The sequence below is a fragment of the Mustela nigripes genome, chromosome 9, assembly GCF_022355385.1.
Source record: "Mustela nigripes isolate SB6536 chromosome 9, MUSNIG.SB6536, whole genome shotgun sequence".
In the NCBI taxonomy this organism is placed as follows: domain Eukaryota; kingdom Metazoa; phylum Chordata; class Mammalia; order Carnivora; family Mustelidae; genus Mustela; species Mustela nigripes.
In genome coordinates this window covers 74,157,295-74,183,380 of record NC_081565.1, presented here as the reverse complement: position 1 = coordinate 74,183,380, position 26,086 = coordinate 74,157,295, and the positions used below count along the sequence as shown (strand labels likewise).

Genomic DNA, 26,086 nt, shown 5'->3' with positions numbered 1-26,086 from the left:
GTTTCCTTAATTTTTCTCATGATTTTTTTTTCAGTTTCCTTGATTTTTATCTACTTTTTATTATTTCTTTTGCTTACTTTGGATTTATTTTGCTCTTTTTTTCTAGTTTTCTAAGGTGAAAGCTTTGAAGTTATTGATTTATATCTTATTTTCTAACATATACATTCAATGTTATATATCCTTCTAAGCAGTGCTTTTACTATATATAGCCCACAGCTTTTGTTAAGGTCTGTGTTCATACTTACTTTTTTTTTTTTTTTAAGATTTTATTTATTTGACAGAAAGAGATCACAAGTAGGCAGAGAGGCAGACAAAGAGAGAGGCAGGGAAGCAGGCTTCCTCCTGAGCAGAGAGCCTGATGCGGAGCTCCATCCCAGGACCCTGAGATCATGACCTGAGCTGAAGGCAGAGGCTTTAACCCACTGAGCCACCCAGGCGCACCCATACTTACTTCTAATGTTTTTAAATTTCTTTTGAGATTTCTTCTTTTACCCATGTATTATTAAAAGTGTTTGTTCTCCAAATATTTTGGAATTTTCCAGCTATATTTCTTAATGATTTGTAGTTCCATTGATTTTTTTACTTTTTAAAATTCAATAAGGTGTGTTTTATGGCCCAGAATGTGGCCTATCTTGCTGATTAGTCCATGGGAGCATAAGAAGATGTATTCTGCTGTTTGTTGTTGGATGGAGTAGTCTATAGATATCCATTGTATCCCATTGACTAACGGTGTTATTATCAAGTTCAACTATGTCCTTACTGATATTTTTGTCTGCTGGATCTGTCCATTTCTGATGGGGGATATTGAAGTTTTTAACTATGACAGTGGATTCGTCTGTTTCTCCTTTCAGTACTCAGTGTTTTGTTTTGCCTCACATACTTTGACGCTTGGTTGTTAAGATGCATACAACTTAAGGATAGTTGTGTATTCATGGAGAATTGACCCCTTTATCATTATATAATACCTTTCATTATCCCTTACAGTTTTTCTTGCTTTGGAGTCTGCTCTTTCTGAAAATTAACGGAGCTATCTCTGCTTTCTTTTTATTAGTATTTACCTGCAGTATTTTTCTCTATCCATTTACTTTCAGTGTATATGTGTCTTTATATTTAAAGTGTGTGTGTGTTATTTATTCATTTGTGAGAGAGACAGAGCACACAAGCAGGGAGATAGGTAGGAGTAGAGGCAGAGGGAGAGGGGAAGCAGGCTCCCCGCTGAGCCAGCCAGGAGCCTGATGTGTGGCTCAATCCCAGGACCTGGAGATCATGACCTGAGCCAAAGGCAGATGCCTAACCCTTTGAGCCACCCAGGCACCCCTTAAAGTATGTTTGTTTGTTTGTTTGTTTCTTTCTTTCTTTCTCTCTTTCTTTCTTTCTTTCTTCCTTCCTTTCTTTCTTTTAAGATTTTATTTATTTGTTTGACAGAGATCACAAGTAGGCAGAGAGGTAGACAGAGAGAGAGCAGGAGGTAGGCTCCCTGCTGAGCAGAGAGCCTGATGCGGGACTCGATCCCAGAACCCTGAGATCATGACCCAAGCCGAAGGCAGTGGCTTAACCCTCTGAGCCACCCAGGCGCCCCTTAAAGTGTGTTTCTTATAGACAGTATATAGTTGGGTCTTGTTTCTTTTGGTCCACTGTGGCAATCTGCATTTTTTTAATTGATATACTTAGACCATTGATGTCCAAAGGGATTATTAATATAAGCTGGCTTTAAAAAAATTTAAAGGTAGTAGTGCTTTCCATTTATTTTTGAAACCATGTAAATCTAGATTAATTGACGGGCTCATTTCATAGGGTGTATATGGCTTTTGATCTCAGGGTTGTGAGTTCAAACCCCCTGATGGTGTAGAGCTCACTTTTAAAAAAATGTATTCTGCTTACGTGTGTATAAAAGCACTCTGGCTGTCATAGAATCTGATGTTCTTTTGATGATTAGCTTCTTAATGTTTGTAAGTGAATCAAGTTTTAAATGGAAGCTATTTTGTAAAATACTTCAAACTCATGTCGGATTTTTTTCCTCCAGTAGATTGAGGGACTCAATATGAGGGAATCACAGAACTAAACTAAACATAAAAATTTATCCCAGCTACTATTTATGGGAATTAAGAAAGGCAGAGAATATGTTTATCTCAAGATTTAAGAGGGTCATCCTCTCTGGGAACTCACTCACAGGCAAAGCTGTCAGTTAACTACTATCCTGAAAACCGCCCTCCCTTTTTTGAGCCCTGGATTGAATATGGTCTTGGTATTTAGAAAAGTAAATTAAGTATTGCTGTCTGGAAGCTTAATCATTGGATATGACTTACACATTTCAGTTCCATATTTACACTTGTTCTGTGGCCCTTGAGAACTTGAGTGTGGTCGACTTCATTATGATTATCTTCTGCTGAGAAAACCAGTATACACAACAGATACAGAGTTTTAACTTTATTATGCTTTTTAGCATCAAGAAACCGTTTGCTCCTGTGATTGGAAAGAAAAGTGAACCAATTTGATAGTGCTCTCCAGTAATCCAGAAGTATTATAGCCATTTTCAATTATACTTATTTTTTGTTTGTTGCCCAAGAGGGCAGGATAAGAAAACCCTAGCTTACAGAATACTGATACACAGTTGCCTCTGCACCTATTTCTGTAATATTTTTGCTTTTTTTTTTTTTTAGTGGGAGTGGGAGGAAGTGAATAGCATAGTTTCTTGTAAATGATCAGTAAATAGTTCTGTGGATAAATAAATGTGAGAAAATTCAGGACCTTTTTTTACAGTTTGAAATGCAAGTAGCATCTGAAGTAGAAAGCTGGCTTAATAGCTAATGAAGTTTTAAATCTGGAAGATTCTGTGGAATATGTTGTATTTTTTTTCCTCAAAAGTATTATGATTGATTTGTAGTCCTTTCTTCCACTATCTAGATACTGATTTAGAATAGCCATAAATAATTTGGTGATGATAGTTTTAAAGCCCTTATACAAATGCTGTTTTATAGTAGTTTTCCTACTGTTTTCTGAAGTTTTGGTCAGAAGCAAGAATACAACTAGTAAATTATATGACAATGGAGTTTATTCTAATTTAAACTAATATACAGAAAAACTTAGTTTCTTATCACATACCTGATCTGTCTTCTGAAAAATAATGGGCTTTCAGGGCATCAATGATTTTCTTTCTAGGCATTTCTGTGACTCAAGGCCACAATTCTCTTCATGGCCTTTCATTGTTCATAATAATTACTCACTTTTTTCTTTAACTGATTGCTGCTTTTTATTTTTAACCTTACTTCCGATCAAAATTTAGAAGGATAAGACTGTTTCACATTGTGGCATAGGAGATGGGTAGGGAATTGTGGGGAGAAATTACAGATTGAGAGTTTAAAATAAAGGAGGAGGGACCTCACTTGGGTAAGGTAGAATTCAAGGCCCAGAACTGATTCAGGAAATTCTTCTTTTATTATTGTTGCTGATATTTATTTTCCATTATTTTTACATGAAAGTAATTTTAAAAAATCATTTTTAGGTGCAAACAAGAAACCAATTTATTTGATTACAACACTGGATAATACTATGGAAGATCTGCTAACCTTGGAATATGTGAAGGTAAGTGCTTCCTTTGTATGGTAAATGTACTTCTGTAATGTAACTAAGTTTTATAAGTTAGATTCAGCGTAATCTTCATGGTGATGTGTTTTCTAAACTTTAAGGCTTTCTTGTTTTGTCATCCTAATAAATTTTAATTTATAAAAATATAAATAAAAATAAGCCTGTGTTCTAAGTAGAAATGACATGAAGTTTGGAGTTTTTTCCCCCTCCATCAGATAACCCAAAAAACCCAAACCAAAACAAAAAAAAAGCCAAACCTAAAAACCGAGACTTTTTTTTAAGTCTCATTTTCTAAGAGAGAGAGGGAGCCTGCATTTGGAGCACGGGATGGGGGAGAGAGACAAAGAGAGGAGGAGAGAGAATCTCAAGCAGACTCCCCACTGAGCGTGGAGCCCGAAGCTGGGCTTGGTCTCATGACCCTGAAATCATGACCTGAGTTGAAATCAAGAGTTGGAGGCTTAACTGACTGAGCCACCCAGGTGCGCCAAAATCCAAACCTTTTAATCTTGATGGAATTTATTATGACATAATACAATTTCATTTTATTTGCCTATTACCCGAAATTTCCTCATTTTCCTGGTTTCAATGATTCTATTCCTTTTCTATTGATTTATAATACTCATTTCATCTTTCATTAAGTTTTTATATGTACTAGGGTTTACTTAAGCTTTATAGCATATTTTCATTGACCTATTTTTATGAAAGTGCCATATTAATTTAATAATTACTTTATCATAGGGCGCCTGGGTGGCACAGTCAGATAAGTATTGGACTCTGTTTCGGCTCAAGTCATGTTCTCAGGGTCTTGAGATCAGGCCCCACATGGAGCTCCAGTCTCAGTGAGGAGTCTGCTCAGGTTTCTTTCTCCCTCTCCCCCTCCCCACCGTCACGTGTGTTCTCTCTCTAAAATAAATAAATCTTAAAAAAAAAATACTTTATCATAATAGCGATGCTCAAAGAGTATTTTATCGCTTTTAAGACCATTTTTACTATTATTGATCTAGATATTTTAGGGGTTTTGTTTATGCATTAAATAGCTTTTATATGACAAAATCATTCTAGATCTAAAGATAATGCACTGTATTTGGACACTTGATAAACAATTCTGTCCCACAGAGGAAGAATAATGAAGGCCCTTATGGAGTTGTAATTGTATATACTATATGTCTTTCTGAGAAACTTGAACAGATTTGCTTTTTTTTTCTCTTTGGATAGGCTGAAAAGAATCTACCCAACTTGAAAAGTGCTTACAACAATGCTCTGCAACTGATTAAGGTATGAGTGAATAATTATTTATTTTTTAATTAGATACGGTATTTCTAAGTAAATATATTATGAAAACTGTTTTATAACTAGAACTGTATGATCCTTGAAGATAAAAATGGAATATTATAAATTCTGTCTTTTATACCACAAACGATAGTTATTCTGAGCAGCAAACAAGTATTTATTGACCAATTACTAAAATCAGCTTTGTTCTTTAGGTGAATTTTTCCTCTTTGGATATTCATTTGCATACCGAAGCACTTCTGAATACAATAAATTATTTTAATAATATACTTCCACAATTGGAAGAAAAACCAGCCCCAGTGTCTGTTGCAGAGACTGAAGACAAAGGAGAGGTCATTAAAAAAATGTGTATGTTTAAAATTCAGCTTCAAAGTTTTTTACCGTGTGGATCAATAATTAGCCTTTGCTTTATTATTCATGCATAATATTGGCTTCAGAATTCTATTGCCTAGATTAATATCTAGAAAGATTATTATATACCAGGTAAATTTTAGAAAATGATACTTAAAGAAAGTGATTACCAGTTAAGAAAATGTGGCTTTTATTTGTCGTATTACTCTTTAGTCAAGATATTATACAGTGCTAGGATTTGATTTGAATTAAAATCATGAATTTAATATCATAATTTTAGATTAGAAGAATGGAACTAAGAAAATTTGAATCATTTCAGAGTGTGTTTTTGAATGAAATACTTTTTAAGTAATGAGAAGTTGCAGGTTTGACAATGAGAAGTATTATATCATAATCATTGTCTCTCAATTGATTTGTGATTTTATAACTTTAATTTTTTAGTTTCAAATGATATTCTCATGTAGGAACGTTTTTGTTTTGTCTGATTAGTTTGGCCTTGTTTTTGTTAGGTTTGATTGTTTTTTTTTTTTTTTAAGAATTCCTAATTAAGTAGGCAATATCTTGCTTGCTTTCAGTGGAATGGCAAATGAGATTTTCCTTTAGTATTATTAATTTTTTTTCTACTTCAGTTACTTTATAAGGGTGGTGAGGTAACTACTAAACTTTTTCCTTATGTTTTACAATTTTTTTTTTGCAGCTTTAAAACTACCCAAGAACGAGGATATTATTACCTTGCAGATTTTAGCAGAATTATCTTGTTTACAGATCTTTATTCAAGATCAGAAACGTAACATTGCTGAAATTAAGATTGAAGGTAATGAAATTTGAGAAAAAATAAATTCAGAACTACTAAATGAAAGAAAGCCATCTAATCTTCCTTATATTCCCTTAGGGCTTGATTCTGAGATTATTATGAGGCCTGCTGCGACTGAAATTAATGCAAAGCTAAGGAATATAATTGTTTTGGATTCTGATAAGACAGCTGTGTACAAAAAGGTGTGAATTTGTTTCTATTACTTAGTAGTACCTCATTAAATATGCTTGTCCTTAAGCAGAGAAAGACAACTATCATATGATCTCCCTGATATGAGGACTTGGGGGCTTAAGTGGGTAGGAGAAGAATCAATGAAACAAGATGGGATTGGGAGGGAGACAAACCATAAGTGACTCTTGATCTCACAAAATAAACTGAGGGTTGCTGGGGGAAGGGGGCTTGGGAGAAGGGGGTGTGGGCTTATGGACATTGGGGAGGGTATGTACTTTGGTGAGTGCTGTGAAGTGTGTAAACCTGGCGATTCACAGACCTGTACCCCTGGGGATAAAAATACATGTTTATAAAAAAATAAAAAATCAAATAAAGTAAAAAAAAAAAAAAAAACAAACCAAGGGTCCTAACAGAAAAAATAAAAAAATAAAAAATAAATAAATATGCTTGTCCTTAAACATTGATCATAGGTATAAATTAGTTATCAGAATTTAGTGATGTGGCTTATTAAGTGGATGGGTTTTGGAGTTTGGCATAATTGGGTTTGTATCTTAGCTCTGTTTCTTGGCAGTGAGTGACCTAAACTGAAATTGTTTCTTTTTTGTAAAATGAGGATTAAGAATCTCATAAATAAGTTTACATAATGCTCCTTAAACAGAGTTGGGGGCTGAGGAGGGGCAGTTAGTAAATTGCCTTTTTCATTTTTTTTTTCCTTTTTGTTCTTACCTTCAAATACTGTGAACCTTGTGATGCATTTCAGCTTTCAACAACAGAGGTTATAAAGTCAGACTGAACAGATAAGATTATTTTTTAAGTTTATTTTATGGGTGCTTACAGTGGTATAGCGGTTCACAGTGTTAACAGAATCCTTTGAACTGGAAGGCTAGTGGTCAAGGGGCAGGTATTAGTACTTTGTGTAAGATGGGTATGGTTCTTGGTCCAGAGACTGTTGTAGAGTTGGATGGCTAATTTTTGTACATTGGAGCCTCTAGGTAAGATGGTATATTTAAGAAAGTGAACAGAATATCAAATAGTAGGATTAGAAAAGGCTAAGTAAGGTGCCTCTTGAGTCACGAAGTTAGAGTCTGGGGTGTGAAAGGAAATAAATGAATAGGCTTAGGCAATAATACCAATGAAATACAGTGATGACCTGATTTTTATTGTAAATAAAAATTCTTACTCATTATATTTTCTTCTTATGGCTTACTAGCATGAGATAGCAAGAGTGCCAAACCATCAAATGTACATGGTCCATAGTAATAAGGAACAAGAAATTTTTCGGAAGCCGTGGTTTTAATATGCTTCTATTGCTTTTATTTAAGAAAAAAACAAAGTACTAAAGCATTTAAGAACTACATTATCTGTTTTATTTTCCTTGTCTAGGAAGTAAAGCTCACATAAATAAACCCATCTACTAAAAGTCATATGAGTAGTTAGTAATAGAACTGATAATGTAACCCAAGGCATTTACTTTTTTTCTTCTTAATTTTGCTACTAATGCATCTATAAGGTTAAAAAAAATCAATTTACAAAAAGCTACAAAATGAAAAGTTTCTTACTTCAGTCTTCTTGCACCATCCCCATTTTCCTCCCTATTCCTTGACTTCGATTCCAGTGTACCTGATTTTTTAGATTTTTAAAGAAGATTTTACTTATTTATTTTAGAGTGAGAGCATGCAGGGGTGGGGAGGGGAGGCCAGGGAGCAGAAGTGGAGGGAGAGGGAAAGGAGAGAATCCCATGCAGACTTCCTGGGCATGGAGCCCAGTGCAGGGCTTGATCTCATGACCCTGAGATCACGACCTGAGCTGAAACCGAGTCTGATTAATGCTTAACTGACTGAGCCACCCAGGTACCCCTCCAATGTACGTGATTTTTAAATAAACTGCCTTGGTTTGGTAACATGGTTTGGAGCCATGTCAAGGAATTAGAGGGACAACATTTTGCCTCACATCAAAGCTTCCTAATTACTGTGCCATGACACACTATTGTGCCCTGAATGGGGCATAATAATGTATTTAATAATGTATTTAACCCTTCAGCTTTTTGGGATATTGGGTAAAGGATACCTGGAGTTCTCAGATTATTTGAATTTTCCTTGACTCATCAGCCTCTATTTACCCTAGAACCATTGTGTTGGCAATTGTTATTTATGTGTGTCATAAACAATATGGAATAACATGGAATCTGAGAGGGATTCTAGCTGAGGTAACATGCTTATGAAGTAAGATATCATTGTAAATTAGTTTCTTATATCTTTTTATAGAAGAGTGTTTTAAAAGTGAATGTCTACAAAAATTACCCACTTACTAATGCTTGTTAATTCTGAGTGGTATGTATTTCTAGTATATATTTTGTACATAAATACATATCTAGATGTATTTTCTAGTATGTATTTCTATCTGTCCAAAGGACTTTGAATGTAACCGTAGATGATCAGGCATGGATACAGTAATTTTATGGCCTTAAAAATTGAGAGTAATAGGTTTTTTTTTTTTCCCCATAGACCAGTTGGTTTCCTTTGAGAAAAGTATTATAAATATAAGTCTGACAGTCTGGATTCTAGGAGCCAAAATGGTTGAAGAATGTTGGGAACCTCACCTTTCAATTTACAGATTTTTACTAAAAATACACATTTTTAGTTTTATTTATCTGTTTCCTGCACCTGGTGTCTCCTCTGCCATATATCTTCTCTTCTCTAAACTCTGTCTTAAGCACATTTCTTTTCTTCACTTGGGCTTTACAGGGGCTGGGGAGGGAGCGGTGGGGGCAGTCACAGGGTCACTTGGGTGACTTGTGGAAAATATTTTGTTCTATTAACAATATTTGGAGTATTACAGTCAATAAAAGTTGTGAAGTCCCTCTTCTGAGGTAAATAATAAATATTAAATAATAGAAAATGTTATTAGGAAGTGATATGTGCTTTGAAAACCAATAAAGTAAGATAATATGATAGTGATTCTAATATTAGGATTATCAGGAAATCCCTTTCTGAACATTCAAATGACATCTGAGTCAATTGTAGATGCGGAAAGAGCATTCCAGGTAGAGGAAATAGCAGCTCTACAGGGTTTGTGTCAGAAAGGTACTTGGCATATTTGGAAGGCTATAAAGGGCCTCAGTAACCCTTATATAGAATTCTTTTCTGGTTTCTTTTTTCCCTTTTAAACCCAGGCTTACTGTACATTTAGTAAAATTTACCCTTTTTTAGGGCATAGTTCCTGGGGTTTTTTTGAACCTACAGTTGTGTAACTTCCAACACCTTTAAGGATAATAGATTAGATATCTCTCCTCCCAAAAGTTACTCCTGCCCTTTTAGTTATCCCTTCTCCCCAGCCTACCATCTAGGAATCTGGTTTTTTTGTTCCTATAGGTTGCCATTTTTGGAATATTAAATATATAGAATACTGTGGTATGTAGCCTTTTGAGTCTGATTCTTTCTTAGCATTTACAATTTTAATTTTTGTCTTTTCTCACTTTTTTGGACCAGTCTGACTAGACATTTATCAGTTTTATTGATCTTTTGAAAGAACCAGCTTTTGGTTCAGTTCAAGTGTTCTTTGTTTTAAATTTCATTTTATTTCTCCTCTTTATTTTCTACCTCCAGCTTGCTCTGGAATTAATTTCTTCTTTTCCTAATTTCTTAAGGTAGAAGCTTAGATTATTGATTTGAGATCTTATTTTCTAATACAGGCATTTACTGCTATAAATTTTCCTTTAAACACTGCTTTAATCTTTCTGTTACTGATTTCCAGTTTAAATCTGTTGTCAGAGAATAAACTTGTTTGGTTCTTTTAAACTTGGTGGTGTTTGTTTTATGGGCCACAAAACATGAATGCTCCAAGTACAATTGAAATTATTGTGTCTATCTGGGTGTCACTGGGTTGAATGTTCCATAAATGTCAGAGCATGTAGGTTGGTTGATAGGATTCTTCAAGCTATCAATCTTCTGTTTATTAGTTCTGTTGATCATTAAGGGAGGATTGTTGAAGTTTCAACTGTGGATTTCTCTTTTTCTCCTTTCACTTATCTTAATTTTTGCTTCATATGTTGATCTCATATATAGAATTTTTATGCCTTCTGCGTTAATTGGCCCTTTTGTGATTATGAAGTATCTCTTTGTCCTTGGTAGTTGTTTTTATTCTGAAGTCTTCTTTGGAAGTAATATAGCCACTCCAGATTTCTTCGATTGGTGTTTGGAGTGTGTATCTTTTTCTATCCTTTCACTTTTAATCTGTCTTTGTATTTAAAGTGGGTTTCTCAGAGGCAGCATGTATTTCAGTTCTACTTTATCCAGTCTGACAATCCCTGACTTTTAATTTGTGTCTGGGCCATTTAAAAAAATCCAGTTATGGATATGGTTGGTTTGAAATTTGCTCTCTCTCTAATCATTTTCTGTTTTCTGGTTGCTTTGTCTTTCCCTCATTTAACCTAGTTTTGGATTAATTGTTTGTCATTGATTTTATGATTTCCTTTGTGTTTACAATACATATTTTTAATCATAGTGTACCTTGTACAAGTGTTTTACTGCTTTCAGGATTTGTATATGGTGGGTCTAGGTGTATGTACATATATTTTAATATTTGTTATTTTGGGGATTTTCTGAGCTTCTTGGATTTGTCTACATTATTTTTCATTATCTTTTCAACTAGTTGGTTTGCCTCGTTCTCGTTCCTCCCACTCCTTTTCCTTTTCTGTCCCTTCCTTGTTCTTCCTCTTCTTAGATTCCAAAAATTCTTAGTAGTTTCTTGTTAGGTATTTTCCCGCAACCTTTGAATCATCTGTTCAACCTTTTCCCCATGTTTTCCCTCCTGTTTCAGTTTGGATAATTTCTGTTAAGCTATTTTTAAGTTCCCTGATTTTTATCCTTGGCTCTGTTGAATCCACGTATTAACCTGTAGAAGATACTCTTCATCTCTGTTACCAAGCTTTTTAAAAAAATTGTTAATATTTTCTTGATTCTCCTTTCTTTTATCAGTTTCTTTGCTGATATTCATCTGTTCATGCATATTTTCCACCTTTTTTACTAGAAGCATTTACCATATTAATCATAGGAACCTAAAATTCACTGCCTGAAAGTTCCAACATCTTTATTACAGGCAAGCCTGATTCTGTTGATTTCTTTGTCATTTGCTGGGTTTTGTTTTTCCTTGCTTTTTGTGGTATTTTTTAGTTACTGATCAAATGTGAGAGATCATGTATGAGACACATACTGAAATGAATAATATTTATGTCTGATAATGGGTACATTTCCTCTAGGCTGTAGCATAGAAGTTGAGACAATTTAATGAGAGCTGAACTGTCTTGAGTTTTCTTGTGTAATGATTGCTTTCATTACACCGCTACTTCAGATTCCTTCAGCTGTATTTTGTACTTAGGTTAGGGGACTTTGCTCTTGGAATGCTGCTCTGTGCTCTGCATTTGATCTTCCTTCTATTTCCGTACCTTAGAAATTTTTCTTTCTGTACTCTGGACTGTTTCTTTGATGATAGTTTACTGCTACTTTTTCCTCAGTGCCTTCAGGCTTGATGGTGAGTATTTTGTTGGGGGAGAGGTGTTTTGGGTAGGCTTGTCAGTTGTCCCAGTCCTGTTTCAGTCTTAGCCACACCTGTTCCTTTAGGTTTCTAAAATGGGTCACTCTTGGGGCGCCTGGTTGGCTCAGTCAGTTAAGCATCTGACTCTTGATTTCAGCTCAGGTCATGATCTCAGGGTCCTAAAATTAAGCCCTATGTTAGGCTCCACACTCAGCAAGGAGTTGCTTCTCTTTCCCTCTTTCTCTACCCTCCCCCCACTTGCATGCAGTCTTTCTCTAAAATAAGTAAATCTTTTTTTAAAAAGGGGGGGGGGCATTCTTGATGAATCTGGCCCTCTTTTCCATGGCATCTGACTCATATCTTTGGTAGTTCTGTGTGGGAGAGAATATTCTTCCCTGCCCTAGGAGAAGGTGACCTAGAATACTGTGGCCCCTAGACAGTTTCTCCCCAGGGGTGTAGAAGGAGTTTTCTTTTATCCTAGCCCCTGATGTGCAGTACCTTCACCTCTTTCTTTCTTTCTTTCTTTTTTAATTGTAACTCTTTTTTTTTTTTTTTAAGATTTTATTTATTTATTTGACAGATGACAAGTAGGCAGAGCAGCAGACAGGCAGAGAGGGGATTGCAGGCTTCCTGCTGAGCAGAGAGCCAAATGCAGGGCTCAATCCCAGGACTCTGGGATCATGATCTGAGCTGAAGGCAGAGGCTTAACCCACTGAGCCACTCAGGCGCCCCACCTGTTTCTGAGGGCAACATAGTATTGCCTTTCTCCTAGGTTTATTTTTATTTATTTTTTTTTAAGATTTTTTTATTTTAGAGATTGAGTGTATGAATGGGGGGATGGGAAGGGGAGGACGAGAGAATCCTCAAGCAGATTTCCCACTGAGTGGAGAGCCCTAGGCAGGGCTGGATCTCAGGATCCTGAAATCATGACCTGAGCCGAAACCCAAGAGTCAGATGATAACCAACTGAGCCACCTAGGCGCCCCTCTCCTAGTTTCTTCAGGTTCTGTTTTGAGAAGAGAATAATTTCGCTAGTCTTTTGGCTCATTTTGCAGTGAAGACTTCTCCCTCTTGCAGGGTCATAACCAAGGAAAGCTTTCTCTCTCCTTCTCCTCTGCCCCCACTATTTCTCTTAAGCTCCCAGTAAAGAGCTTCCAGTGAAGTCCTTGCAACTGGGAGTGAATTCTTCTCAGGGTCTGTATCTGCCAGAGATTCTGTATCTCTAATTAGTCCATAGCCCACCTTTACCATTTTAGCTGAATTCTCCTTATCCAGCTTGTATGGTACCTGGCATCTTTTTATCCTTCCCCTTAACACAGGTAAACTCAAGTGCTTGTATTCTGTCTCTCCTGAAGGTACTTTTTTAATCCTTAGATTTTAGACTGCTTGTTTAGCTTGTAGCCTCCAATTTCTAATGGTTTTTAAGAAAAGTTATGATTTTATAGTTTATCTGGTTCTTTGTGGTTGTCGTGGTTGCTGTTAAGGTTTGGAATGGGCCTCTGCCCTGGCCTTCTACATCTGAGACAGAAGCAGAGCTCCTGTAGACTCTTTTCAACCTCATCTTACACCTCAGCCTTTTTGCCTACTAGCATTTTGGAGGGTCAGGAAAGCTGTAAACCAAATTGGTTGATGATATGTCCACTTCTAAAATACTTTTGATATTTCACTTGTGCTGTTGTCTCTGCCATTTTTCACTAGTATTGCAGAACTTGAGATTTCAAACTGCTGTAGGTAAGTCTTGTTCAGCAGGTGAGCTCACCCTTCGCAGAATTGTAAGAGAAGTATAGTGACGGGAGGAGATTCTTGGAAGAATCTGAAAAGCCTATTCACATATCTCAAATCAAGAGAAGTAGGTTTCATTAAGTTGCAGAGGTGCAGTGTTTTTCAAACTTTTTATAGTGACCAAATAACATATTCACATGGCAATTCTCATATACAAGTATACGCACTAAATGAAAATGTATAGTCTGATCATTTTTCTTCAGTTTTCCCCACTAAAAAAAATGTTGGGCCAGACCTACTAAACTGATAAATGATCCACAAAGGAAGCCGGCATCTCCAGTTTGAAAAACTGTGCAGTACAGGTTCTGACAAAGGGGTTGGGGGCACCTGCATGGCTCAGTCAGTTGAGCATCCAATTCCTGATCTCAGCTCAGGTCTTGGCTTCAGAGTTGTGACTCCGGGCCCTGCCTGGAGCTCTGTACTGGGCCTTGGGCCTATGATAAAACAAAACAAATAAAAAAGTGTTAGAATTACTGCTCTATTTGCACTTGGTTGGCTTTAATACCTGGAAGATTTCCAAATATGTGTGTATGTTTCTTTACTTTGTGTTTATTTTTGTACTGAAAGCACATTTCAAAAGTGGATTTTGACAGTTGAATTTTCTCTCATTAAGGCTGTTTACATCACTGGAAAAGAAGTGTTTAGCTTCAAAATGATTTCTTTTGTGGATGCAACTGCTGGTTCTGCATACACAGATATGAATGTGGTTGACATTCAAGTTAATTTAACTGTTGGTTGCATTGAAGTAGTTTTTGTCACAAAATTTCTTTATTCTATATTGGTAAGTATGTTAATAATTTTTTTTTTAATTTTTTTCCTACTAGTTGGAAATTGCCTGATGTCAGACATGGGTAAAGAGCAAAAATTCCTTACTTTTTTTTTTTCCTGATTTTTCATAGTTTTCTGGGTATCCTTTATTTGACCAAAATGTGTAGTGTGTTATTTGTATAAAATCATTTTCAAATAGGAATAGTCCAGTTAATTCAAACATGCGTAGTAATGTATTAAATATATGTACAGTATATACTATAGGATTTGTTATATGTATTAATTGAATATTTTATTTATGATTGGTTTAAGTCATTTTACCTGACTTATAATACTAATTAAAAATACTAAATATATAATTGAAGTTTGTTTTGGTCTCATGTAAACATTATGGAAATTATATTTTCATTTGCATATTATAACTGTGATCATCTGGGGCTTTAAAGAGTTTAGAATTAGTCTTTGTATGATACCACATGAGATGTTTGAGTTCTTTCTCTCCTTCTCATAGTCATTTTCCCCTATGGTTTTCCCTTGCTGTCTGCTGATAATTTTTTCCTTTGAGTTTCATACCTGTCTCTCTGACTTAAGTATTCACTTTTAAAAAAATATTGTCTCTAAATTTTGGTGTATAAACTAGACCATCAGTTGATTCTAAATAAATAATGTTGCTATTTTTGTGATCTTTTAAATTGAGGTTGCAGTGGAATTTTTCCTATAGCCATTAATTTTTTTTTAATATACAAATACTAAAGAACAAGCATCCTTGGTCTAATTTTGATGTATTTTTATAAATAAATAAATATTTACTTTTACTTTTAAATATTTACCTTTTACTCAAAAATTACTGAAAATAAGTTTTTTGAAACATTAAAATGAAGTTTAATTTTAAAATTAAGTATAATTCTAGATACATAGTTTATGTTACTGAAGTATTTTCTAGAGTTCAGAATTAAAAAAACGTTTAGAGTTCTTGACAAACATTTTATTATTTTTCCAGTTATTTTTTATCTTATAAACATAAGGAAGCTATCTGTCCATTGAGGTTCTGTATGGAAATACAGTATGCTTGCTTAGCCTTAGGGAAAGTGCTATCATAAAGGGAAAGAGTTGTCCGTGAAACCTTGCAGTGTCTGCATGTTGCTCTTTCCCAGGGGCAAGATTTTTGTTTTTGACTATGTTTCTGTATCCTGGTGTTTCTCAACTTTTATTGCGGAAAATGGAGATTTAATACAGACATCCAGACTTTGTATAAAGAATGTTTGGTTGTACCAAGAAAAAATTTTTGTCTTGGAGGTGAAATCATAAACATGAAGACACATTTAACAATCATTCATTAATGATAACCGTTAGGATATACTTCTGTTATCTTTTAGGCTTTTATAGATAATTTTCAAGCGGCTAAACAAGCCTTGGCTGAGGCTACTGCTCAGGCTGCAGGAATGGCTGCTACTGGTGTGAAAGAACTGGCACAGAGGAGTTCTAGAATGGCGCTGGATGTTAACATCAAAGCCCCAGTGGTGGTCATCCCACAGTCTCCAGTTTCTGAAAATGTTTTTGTTGCTGATTTTGGACTAATAACAATGACAAACACATTCCATATAATAACAGAGAGCCAGAGTAACCCCCCACCTGTTATTGATCTGATAACAATAAGGCTGAGTGAAATGCGGCTGTACAGGTAAGCTTTTCTTAAGTACATTTGTAGAGAATACAATCTTTTTCAAACTTTTTACATTAAAGGTTTTGGTATCCTGAGTCTTCTGTGCACGAGGACATTTTATTTTATATAACTATACTTAATTTTGAGATTTTTTTCTTACCCAGCCTTTTTGGAAAGATCTGTTACTCCTTGGGTAATGAGAAACACCGTACAATTTGTTATCTGAGGATGTATATTTGTGCTTATTTGTAGTTCTTTGTAAATTATGAGGTCTTGAAAAAATGGGAGAATTTCTAATATAATACATTTATTTACTTTTTAAATACAGCATTAGCCAAACTAAGCTTCATAGTGTGGATCTGATGCTCTAATTTAAAACAAAATAAAACACAGTAGAATAATCAAATGTAACCACTGGGCCTAGGATTATAAATTAGGAGAATAAGTGAATCTCCTAATACAAATTAGGAGAATAAGTGAATAGTTCCAGAACTATTTAACTGTGTTTCCATGCTATTTCTAATCACCTATTCTGGATTTAGCACTATGTTTTTTCTCTGACTTGGATCCATCTCTGTTTGTACCACTCACTTACCCTCTTCTTCCTCCTGTCATTTTTCTTTGGTCTTATTTTCCTTGTCTCACTCCCCTTACTTTGCTACCTCTACTTCTTTTTGACCTCTGGCTAGTCTGGCTCCCTCTGGCCCCTCTTTCTTTCTTTTTTTAAATTTAAAATTATAATTTTAGTTTTAATTTTTTTTTCTTTGAGTTTTTAAGTAAGCTCTATGCCACTCATGACCCCTTAGCTCAAGAGTCACGTGTTTACCGAATGAGCCATCCAGGTGCCCCTGACCCTTCTTTCTATTAGTTGAATATTTTTAAGTCAGCTGTATTGAGATACAGCTGTGTGTAAATTGCATATCTTTAAAATATATAATAAATTGCGTGTAATACATTGCATATCTTTAAAATAGACATTTTGAAAAGTTTTGACATGCATACATATGTGACAGTTTGGGTACAATTGTAGTATTTCTTAAGTATTTGGTAGAATTCACCATTGAAACCATTTGGGCCTTGAATTTGCTAGTGGGAGATTATCAACTGCAATTTCCACTTCTTTGATAAACTCAGGACTATTAAAATTATTTTTTTGCTCAAGTGATCTTTAATGTTTTCCCAAGAAATTTGTTTATTTCATCTCAGTTGTAAAATTTTATGGCATAAAGTGTCCATAATACTCCTTTATTCATTACTATCTATAGTGATATCATCCCCATTATTCTTGATATTATAATTTGTTATTTTACTGATCTTAATGAACTACCTTTTGATTTTCTCTCTTGTTTTTCTCTTTTTTTTTCATTGATTTTTTCTTTGATATTTATTATTTCTTTCTGCTTACTTTGGGTTTAATTTTGCTCTTTTTGTAGGTATCTTCTGGTGATAGCTAAGGTTACCACTTTGAACATTTCTCATCTAATGTAGGCACTCAATGTTTAAATTTCAGAGTTCCTCTCTGTAGCTCTCTTCTCTCTGGCATTTTACCATATGTACTCAACTGTCTTCTTCTTTTTCGACTCTCACCTCTGTCTTCTCAAGTTGTGGACTTTGCTGGTCTTTTCTGGCTTACCCCTCCCTTTGCCATGACTTGTAAATTATCTCAAAGCAATGAAAGTTGGGGCAGTCACAGGGCTCACCTTGTTTTGCTTTTTTTTTAACCACCTCTCAGGAATGACAGTTGCCTGATGGCCTGTGTCTTAAAAACTACTTTTTAATGTACTTTATGTGGATTTTCTTGATGAGGGGGAGTTGTTGTTTCAGGGAGGATGAGAAACTTGGTTCGTATTATTTCATCTTGGATGGAAGAAGAGATTTTCATCAGTTGAGTATTTACATACTTATTAAGCACCTAGAATATCCCAGGTACTGTGCTGGGAAGTATAATAATGAGCAGTCTTTACAAAGGATGAATAAATAGTACCTATCTCATTGTTGATGTGCATGTTATTTAATGAATTTATTGAGCTGATGCACAAAACTAGAATCACGTTTAGATTTTGGAAGGGTTGTAGAAAACTGAGTGAAAAGGAGCCAATACTGGAGGTTGAAAGAATGGTTTACTAACTAATGGAGTGATTCACATATGAATTATATGCAATGCTGTCTAGGGTAGGGAAGTGAGGTGGTAGAGAACTAACCAGTTAAGAGCAATTTAAAAGTAGAATTTATAGTAAGAGATTGTTGAATGGACGTTTGGGTTCAAGAAGAGAAGTTAAATTTGACTTTGGGTTGTGGGTTTGTAAAATTCAGTATTTGGCAATAATGCAATTCACTGGGATAAGATAGAGCGATGCAGTTGAATGGAGACACTGAGCTCTTTAATGAGCAAAGTAACTTGAAAGTTTTCTGACTTTGATATGGAATACATAGAAGAGATTGGATAGGACTTGGACATATGTGTATAGATATTAGGGTGTTTGGACTTCAGATTTGGGAGTCCTTAGTAATATTTAGGTAGTTATTAAAGCTAATATTACACAGTTTATAGAGTGGAGCATATGGGACAGATGCTCACAAATGCCAATACATAAGGAATATATATTACTCAAAAGAGATTGAGAAAGAGGAGGCAGAGAGATGGGGAGCAATCCAGGAGGGTATGTTGAGACGATGTTGAGGACTCTGTTGATACTGTTAACCAAGAATTAGTAGCACCTGATATTTTCTTAATGTAGTACTTGATATCTAGGGTTAGATTCAGGAAAGACTGATTTTTTAATAAACAAATGTGACTCAAGGTAGTGGGACAGGATTGCTAAATATTGAGAGTCATGTTGGTGGATAATGGGGATGGAAGAAATCAATGACGAGGGTACTGATAAAGTAAAAGAATGTAGAAAGGGGTTTATAAACTAGAGATGCATTAATCTCAGAGTCTTAAGAATAAACACTGACTAGTTGTTGATTGATTAAAGCAAGAAGTAGAAGGTGGTAAACCTGGTTGATATTATGCTTAAAGGAATATGAATGAGTGGGGAGTATGATCGCAAATTAAGGAAAATTATTTCTATACCTCTTAACTCTGAGATTATTAGGGTGTTGGAGAAAAATTGGCCTCTATTTAATTGATCTCCATGGAAAGCCAGGTTTCAGTTAAGGTAATACATTTAGTGCAGACATTGGAAAATATAGAGTGATTTGTTCAGCCAAGTCCAGAGAATTAAAAAATCATAGGAAAAAATTGAAGTGAGAGTCTTCTATTTTAGTACTAGACTAAAGAGGAACAATTTAAACTTTAGATGGATCATTAACTTTTAAACTGTATAAAAATCTAAATTTACTAAAAAAGATTATAAATCTATAATCACATTTTGCCTTGTTTCAAGAAATGGTAGGTTAAATTAGGTGTGAGCCTATATTACGAATAGATTTTTTTGAAAAAAGCTCACTAATTATCTCTAGAGCATTAGAAAATACCTACTATTTTTATGTCCAAAAATGAGTTAACTTCTTATTGAAGAAATACATAAAATGATATTAGGATGAACAGAAAAGATTGCTGACAATATGACTACCCGAAGGTAAGTATTATGAATAATTTGATCTGTTTCTTCTAGTTCATTATTTCTGCACATATATTTAAGTTGAGTAAAATAAGAATTGCTTATTTGGGGTCATAAATCCATTTTTCCCTTAACAGTATACTAGAAGTATTTTTCCATGTTATTTTGAGTACAAAATGTTTTTCCTAAATGTTTTATTTTATTCTGCAGGTTTTTAAAAATTCATTTGCCTATTGTTAGAAAGTTAATTTGATTCTGGGTTCTTTTGCTGTTATAAATAACACAATAATGATAGATATAATTTTTTATCAGTAGTTACATGACATTCTACTCATATCTTTAGAATAATTCATTTCCCCAGATGAATTTCTAGAAATAGAATTACTGAGTTATAGAGTGTAAGCAATTTTCCCTGATATAATTTTAAAATTACTGATTTTTCAGCAATTCAGTTTGGTTATAGCTTCAGAGTAAAGCTCATAAAGACAAATAAGTATTTCATATTTGTGACCACCTCTGTTGAAATCATTTTGTTGCAAAGCTATTAATTGCAATGTAAAATTTTAAAAAGATACTCAGAATATTTATATGAGGAAAATTTAAAAAATTAACCAATGGCTAGAAAGAAATCTTGAGTAAATGTGGAGAGAATATTTCTTAGACGTAATATTATAGAGATGTCCATTTGCATACATTAATTTATACACTTAATCCATTCTCAATAAAAATCAAGTAGTTCTTTTTAAAGTCTTTCAAAGATTATTGGAAAATTGTTTTTGAAATATAAATAGGAGACAAGATGTCTCAAAAATTTTTTTTTAAAGAAGAAATTGAGATAGGGAATGGAGACATCATAACATTTGAGGTACTACTAAAATAGATTGGATTGTATTAAATACTTCTAAAATATATTATGAAGTAAAATGATTAAAATAATGAAACAAAAGAGAAAGCCAGTGTGTATATTTGTATCCTCTTCATTCATATATGTATAGTCAATCCTGTTGCTCAGATTTCAAGTTTGTGAATTTTCCAACTCGCTGAAACCATTTGTAACCCCAAAATCAATACTCATGATATTTTACAGTTATTTCTACATGTGCATAGCCATAAGAAATGTTGGTCTCCCAAAGCCTATGTTACCAACTGCGGTGTCAAACAAAGTGACATTCTGCCTTCTTATTTCAGGAAATAATTGTAGAGAACATGACATACTGCAGTTATCTAAGTGAAGGACTGGCAATAAGCGTAGAATAAAATAAACATAGTTTCTTCTTTCGTGAATCCTTCTTTCTAATTGAAACTGCAGACAAGACAATAAACTATTAAAATACTATTAGAATGTGAGAGAGCATAGGAATGGTGTCGACCCCAGATATTGGGTGGTACTGGTGAGAATTTTTTTAAGGATGTAAACTTTTGACATAGCAATTAATGTTTCTTGCAGTTTGTCCAGAAGAAGAAATTTACTTGAAGATATGTACAAAGATAATCCAAGTATTTATTATAGTGAAGAATTAAAAACAACGTAACTTCTTAACAAAAGAAGGTTGATAAAGTGACTTATGTTATTGTCCTATAACACACACCTATTAAAATTGCTTATGAGGAATTTCCGGAGAAAAATGGTAGAGTAGGAAGATGCTAGGCTCACCTCTCATGGATGAAGCTAGATAACACCCCTAATCAGTAAAATAACCCAGAAAATGACCTGAAGACTAGAAGAACAGACTCCACAGCTAAATGTAAAGAAGAGGCCACATCAAAGAGCGTAGGAGGGGTGGAGACATGGTGGGGAGCCAGACTCAGGGCTGCCTATCCATAGGAAGGAGGGACACTCCTGGTCATGGAGAAAGGAGAGATACAGATCCCACCACAGGCACAGGGGACCCCACTGAGAAGATGAATCTTCATAGCATTTGGTTTTGAAAATCACAGGGGCATAACTTAGCAATTTCTTAATAATCAGTGGGGCTTAATACCTGGAACTTTAAAAATCCACAGGATTGGCTCTAGAAGAGCCAGAGCACAATGGGAGGCTGAGTACCCACCATCCTAGACAGCAAAACAAATAGCCCCCTTGAGATACAGCACAGAAGCAGCAATTTGTAAAATGTCAAGGGTATATAGGAAGGACATTTATTTACTAGTTTCAGAGTATGTGCAGAAGGGATAGGGGGTGTTTGGGAGTCTTATGCAAGAACAAATAAGTTGACTGTTGCCTTTACTCTCCTGTACCACAGCCAGCATACATGGACCCTTGTGGTAACCAGCATAGCACAGACACTCTCCACCTAGCTTGTTGATCATACACCCTGTTGCTGCATGCTCTGCAGACCCACTCCAGCCATCCTGGCTGGGCAGTTTTCCTAGTTGGTGGGACGTCCCCTTACATAGCAGACCAGTGCATATGGCACCCACATTCTTCCCCCGCATTCTCTGCTGGATCTTCCCTCTCCAACGTGCCCTTGGCAGGAGTCCATCCAAAGAGGTAGCACAGGCCTGGAAGTGTGCAAGCAGCTCCACAAAGGGCCAGCACCATTTCAAAGTGACTCCTGCAGCAGGATGAAGGGAAATAACCACACACACACCAGTTCACCTATGGCCTCAGCAGTAGCCTGGGGGCACACATCTAGTCTGATTTCAGGACCCACCCACTAACAGATGCTTCTCAGGGACAATACAGGGAGAGGTTCCTGTAGTTCATCTCTAGCGCTGCTCTGCCAAATAAATACCTGTTCTGACCAAAGTTAATAGGAATCTCTAGACTGGACGACTAGACAACACGGGGACCACACTCTGCCCACAATAGGCAAAGAGAGTCATCTCACGCAACTGGACTGATGGTATGTTCAGCTCAGCCAATAGTGTAGGGTGCATATAACACCTAGAGGATGCTTCTGAAGCACTGCATTCTGGTGAACAAGGGACATTGCACTGTAGGACACTACAGGACTTCTTCATAAGGCCATGACTTTGAAGAGTAGAAGACATAGCTGATTTTCATAACACATGGAAACAGACACAGAGTAGACAAAGTGAGGAGGCAGGGGAATATGTCCCAAATGAAAGAACAGGATAAAAGTCACAAGAGCCAAACAAAATGGAGATAATATACCTGACAGAATTTAAACTAATAGTCATAAAGATATTCACTGGACTTGAGAAAAGAAGGGAGAACTTCAGTGGAGAAATTTAACAAAGAGAAAGAAGACAGAACTAAGCAGAAATTAATAACTCAATAACAAGTTTAAAATACATGAGAGGGAATAAATAGACTAGAGGAAGCGGAAAGTTGGATCCCCGGCCTGGTGGACAGAGCAGTGGAAAGCAATCAATCAGAGAGAAAAGAGTAATAAAAAAATGAAAGTAGATTAAGGGAACTCAACACCACCGTGAAGGATAATAACACTCATACCATCAGGATTCCAGAAGAGGAAGAGAGAAAAGGTGGCAGAAAATTTGAAGAAATAATAGCTGAAACCTTCCCAAACCTGGGGAAAGAAACAGAAATCCAGATCCAGGAAGCAGAAAGAGCCCCCAGCAAAATCAGCTCAAGAAGGTCCACACCAAGACACATAGCAATTAAAATGGGGAAAAAGTAGTGATAGAATCTTAAAAGCAGCAAGAGAACAGAAAACAGTTCCATACAAGGGAAACAAAAGCAAAAATAGACTATTGGGACTATAGCAGAATAAAAATCTTCTGCCCAACAAAGTAAATAATCAACAAATCAAAAGGCAACCTAGTGAATGGGAGAAGATATTTTCAAATGATAAATCTGGTAAGGGGTTATTATCCAAAATACATAAAGAAGTTAAATGCACGCGCATATGCGCGTGCACACACACACACACACACACACACACATCCATTTTTAAAAATTGGCTGGAGAGGAACAGACATTTCTCCAAAGAAGACATCTAGATGACCCCAGACACGTGAAAAGATGCCCAGCATTACTCATTATCAGGGATATGAAAATCATTGAGATATCATTGCATACATTGAGATATGATCACACACCTGTTAGAATGCTAGAATCAAAAACACAAGAAGACAACAGTGTTGGTAAGGATGTGGAGAAAAAGGAACCCTTGTGCACTGTCAGTGAAAATGCAAACTGGTACAGCCACTGTGGAAAACAGTATAGAGGTTCCCCAAAAAGTAAAAATAGAATTGCCATATAACCCATTAATTCCACTAGTGGGTGTTTATCCAAATAATATGAAAAACAAATGCAAAAAAAGATATGCACTCCTATGTTTACTGCAGCATTATTTCTACTAGCTGCTGCCTCCTGATGGCACACGGGAGAAGAATGAGGCACAAATAAGTTAGCTGCAAGAGAATAGGAGCAGGGGGCTAAGACTGTCGACCCCCTACTCCCATTCTCTTGCAACTAACTTCTTTGTGCCTCATTCTTCTCCGTGTGCAGTCAGGAGGCAACAAATAGCCAAATTATGGAAGCAGCTCAAGGGACCGTGGATAGATGAATAAGGAAGTGATGTGTGTGTGTGTGTGTGTGTGTGTGTATCAGAGTATTATAAAAATACTGATTAAAAAAATAAAAATACTGAAATCTTGCTTGCAACAAATGGATGGATCTGGAGGGTATAATGCTAAGTGAAATAAGTCATTTGGCAGAAGACATACAGGATTTCACTCATGTAGTTTGAGAAACAAATAAACTAAAAATAAGCATAAAAAACAGACTCTTAACTATAGAGTTAAGATGGTTACCAGAGGGGAGATGGGTGGATAGATGGTGAAGAAAGTGAAAGGGATTAAGAATGTACCTGTCTTGATGAACACTTAGTATTGTGTGGAATTGTTGAACCGGTATATTGTATGCCTGAAACTAATAATACCACTATGTTAATTATACTGGAATTTAAAAAATTAAAAATGCAAAAAAAGAAAAATAAAACAGCATTTGAAATAGTCTTTATGAGCCTTTTAGATTTCCTAATTTATTCCTGTTAAGTGGAGATTGCAAGCGTGCATGCATGAGTATAGTGTTACTCTATAGTTAATTCATAAAATGGTATGATACTAGGCATTCTGAGAGATTCCTGATGACTCCTGTATTTCTCTCCACTTGAGTAAGTGAATCTAAAATTCTGCTTCATACTCTAGAATGTGGTATTCATACCTAAGTGAGTGAATTAAGTTGTTTTTCTAATGAGGTCTTCTATAATGTTATATTTTCCAGTTATGTAGAGATAGTCCTCATTTTAAGGGTTTACTATCCAACTTACTTATTTTTGGCACTTTTTAACATACTGCAAAATCTTATTCTGAAGATTGATTTCTCTACAATATGGATAACTTGAGCTCAGAGAAAGTTACCTAAATTCACAGTGGGATGGAATGTCTCTCATTTTGACTTGGGAGGCTGGGTAGATTTTATTTTTCTTTACATACAAAAATTATTGATTCTTACTATTTGAATATGGAATGAGAAATTAAAAAAAATTTTTTTACTATGGGTATAGGAACAAAACAATTTTATTTCTACTTACAGGACTCAATTTCTTGACGATGCATACCAGGAAGTACTAGATCTGCTATTACCATTAAATCTTGAGGTGATTGTTGAGCGAAATTTATCTTGGGAGTGGTACCAGGAAGTTCCTTGTTTTAATATAAATGCTCAGCTAAAGCCCATGGAGGTAAGTTTTTGGATGCTTGTTGATTTCTGTTTTGTTGGTTAAAAATATTGCTTGGGAACATAAGATATTTTGGTGTAGATGTTCCATATTGATCAGCTCTGTCAAAATTACTATATATAAATAGTAGCTATATTAAAATTCACTGAATGTTCTCCATTCATGCAGCAAACATTTGAATGGCTACTCTGTGTTAGATCCTATGTTATATATGGAGAGACTATGGCAATGAAGCTATTGCATTTTGTCCTGGTTTCATGGAATCTAACCAGTCCCAATAGGAGGTTTAGCAGTCATAGTGCTCTCGAGGTGTGAGAGTTAGACTATAAAAAAGTATATAGGCATGTAATTAAAATAGTTATAAATTGTAGTAAATTCCATAGATGAAGCAAATATCAGACATGCTAAGTAGTCAATTGGATTATATTAATTTAGAACTTAGTGGAGAGGCCTTGGCTGGAAATAATGTTAAAGTCATCAGCATCTAGATGGTATTTAAAGCCATGATAATATGTGAAATAACATAGAGAAGGTCCTAGAAGAAAGGGAAGTGGGGGGTGCATGGGTGGCTTAGTTAGCAGCTGCCTTTGGCTCAGGTAACGATCCCGGAGTCCTGGGAGTGAGTCCCGCATTGGGCTCCCAGCTTCTTGGGGAGTCTGCTTCTCCCTCTGACTTTCTCCCCTCATGCTCTCTCTCACTGTCTGTCTTTCAAATAAATAAATAAAATCTTTAAAAAAAAAAATGGAAGAGGCTGATGATGAAGATGGCAAATGGGTCCGTTCCTCATGCATAATGTTACCTAGTTACTGGTTGATACTGCTTCACAGATCTCTAATGTAACCATCCAAAGATTCCTATCTTCCCTTTTGACTGAACAGATGTCAAGACTGTAT

The 26,086-nt window shown here is 35.4% G+C and overlaps 1 protein-coding gene across 4 annotated transcripts in view; it reads left to right on the top strand.

Moving 5' to 3' along the window:
- The window catches only part of VPS13A (vacuolar protein sorting 13 homolog A), a 223,361-nt gene that overhangs the window by 98,376 nt on the left and 98,899 nt on the right, over positions 1–26,086 (top strand). For all 4 annotated transcript variants that reach the window (XM_059411819.1, XM_059411818.1, XM_059411820.1 and 1 more), the window contains exons 27-34: positions 3,503–3,582; positions 4,801–4,860; positions 5,070–5,223; positions 5,924–6,040; positions 6,119–6,222; positions 14,138–14,305; positions 15,669–15,973; positions 25,049–25,196. In XM_059411819.1, coding sequence (XP_059267802.1) covers positions 3,503–3,582; positions 4,801–4,860; positions 5,070–5,223; positions 5,924–6,040; positions 6,119–6,222; positions 14,138–14,305; positions 15,669–15,973; positions 25,049–25,196 — 1,136 coding nt within the window. The remainder of the gene's footprint in view (positions 1–3,502; positions 3,583–4,800; positions 4,861–5,069; positions 5,224–5,923; positions 6,041–6,118; positions 6,223–14,137; positions 14,306–15,668; positions 15,974–25,048; positions 25,197–26,086) is intronic.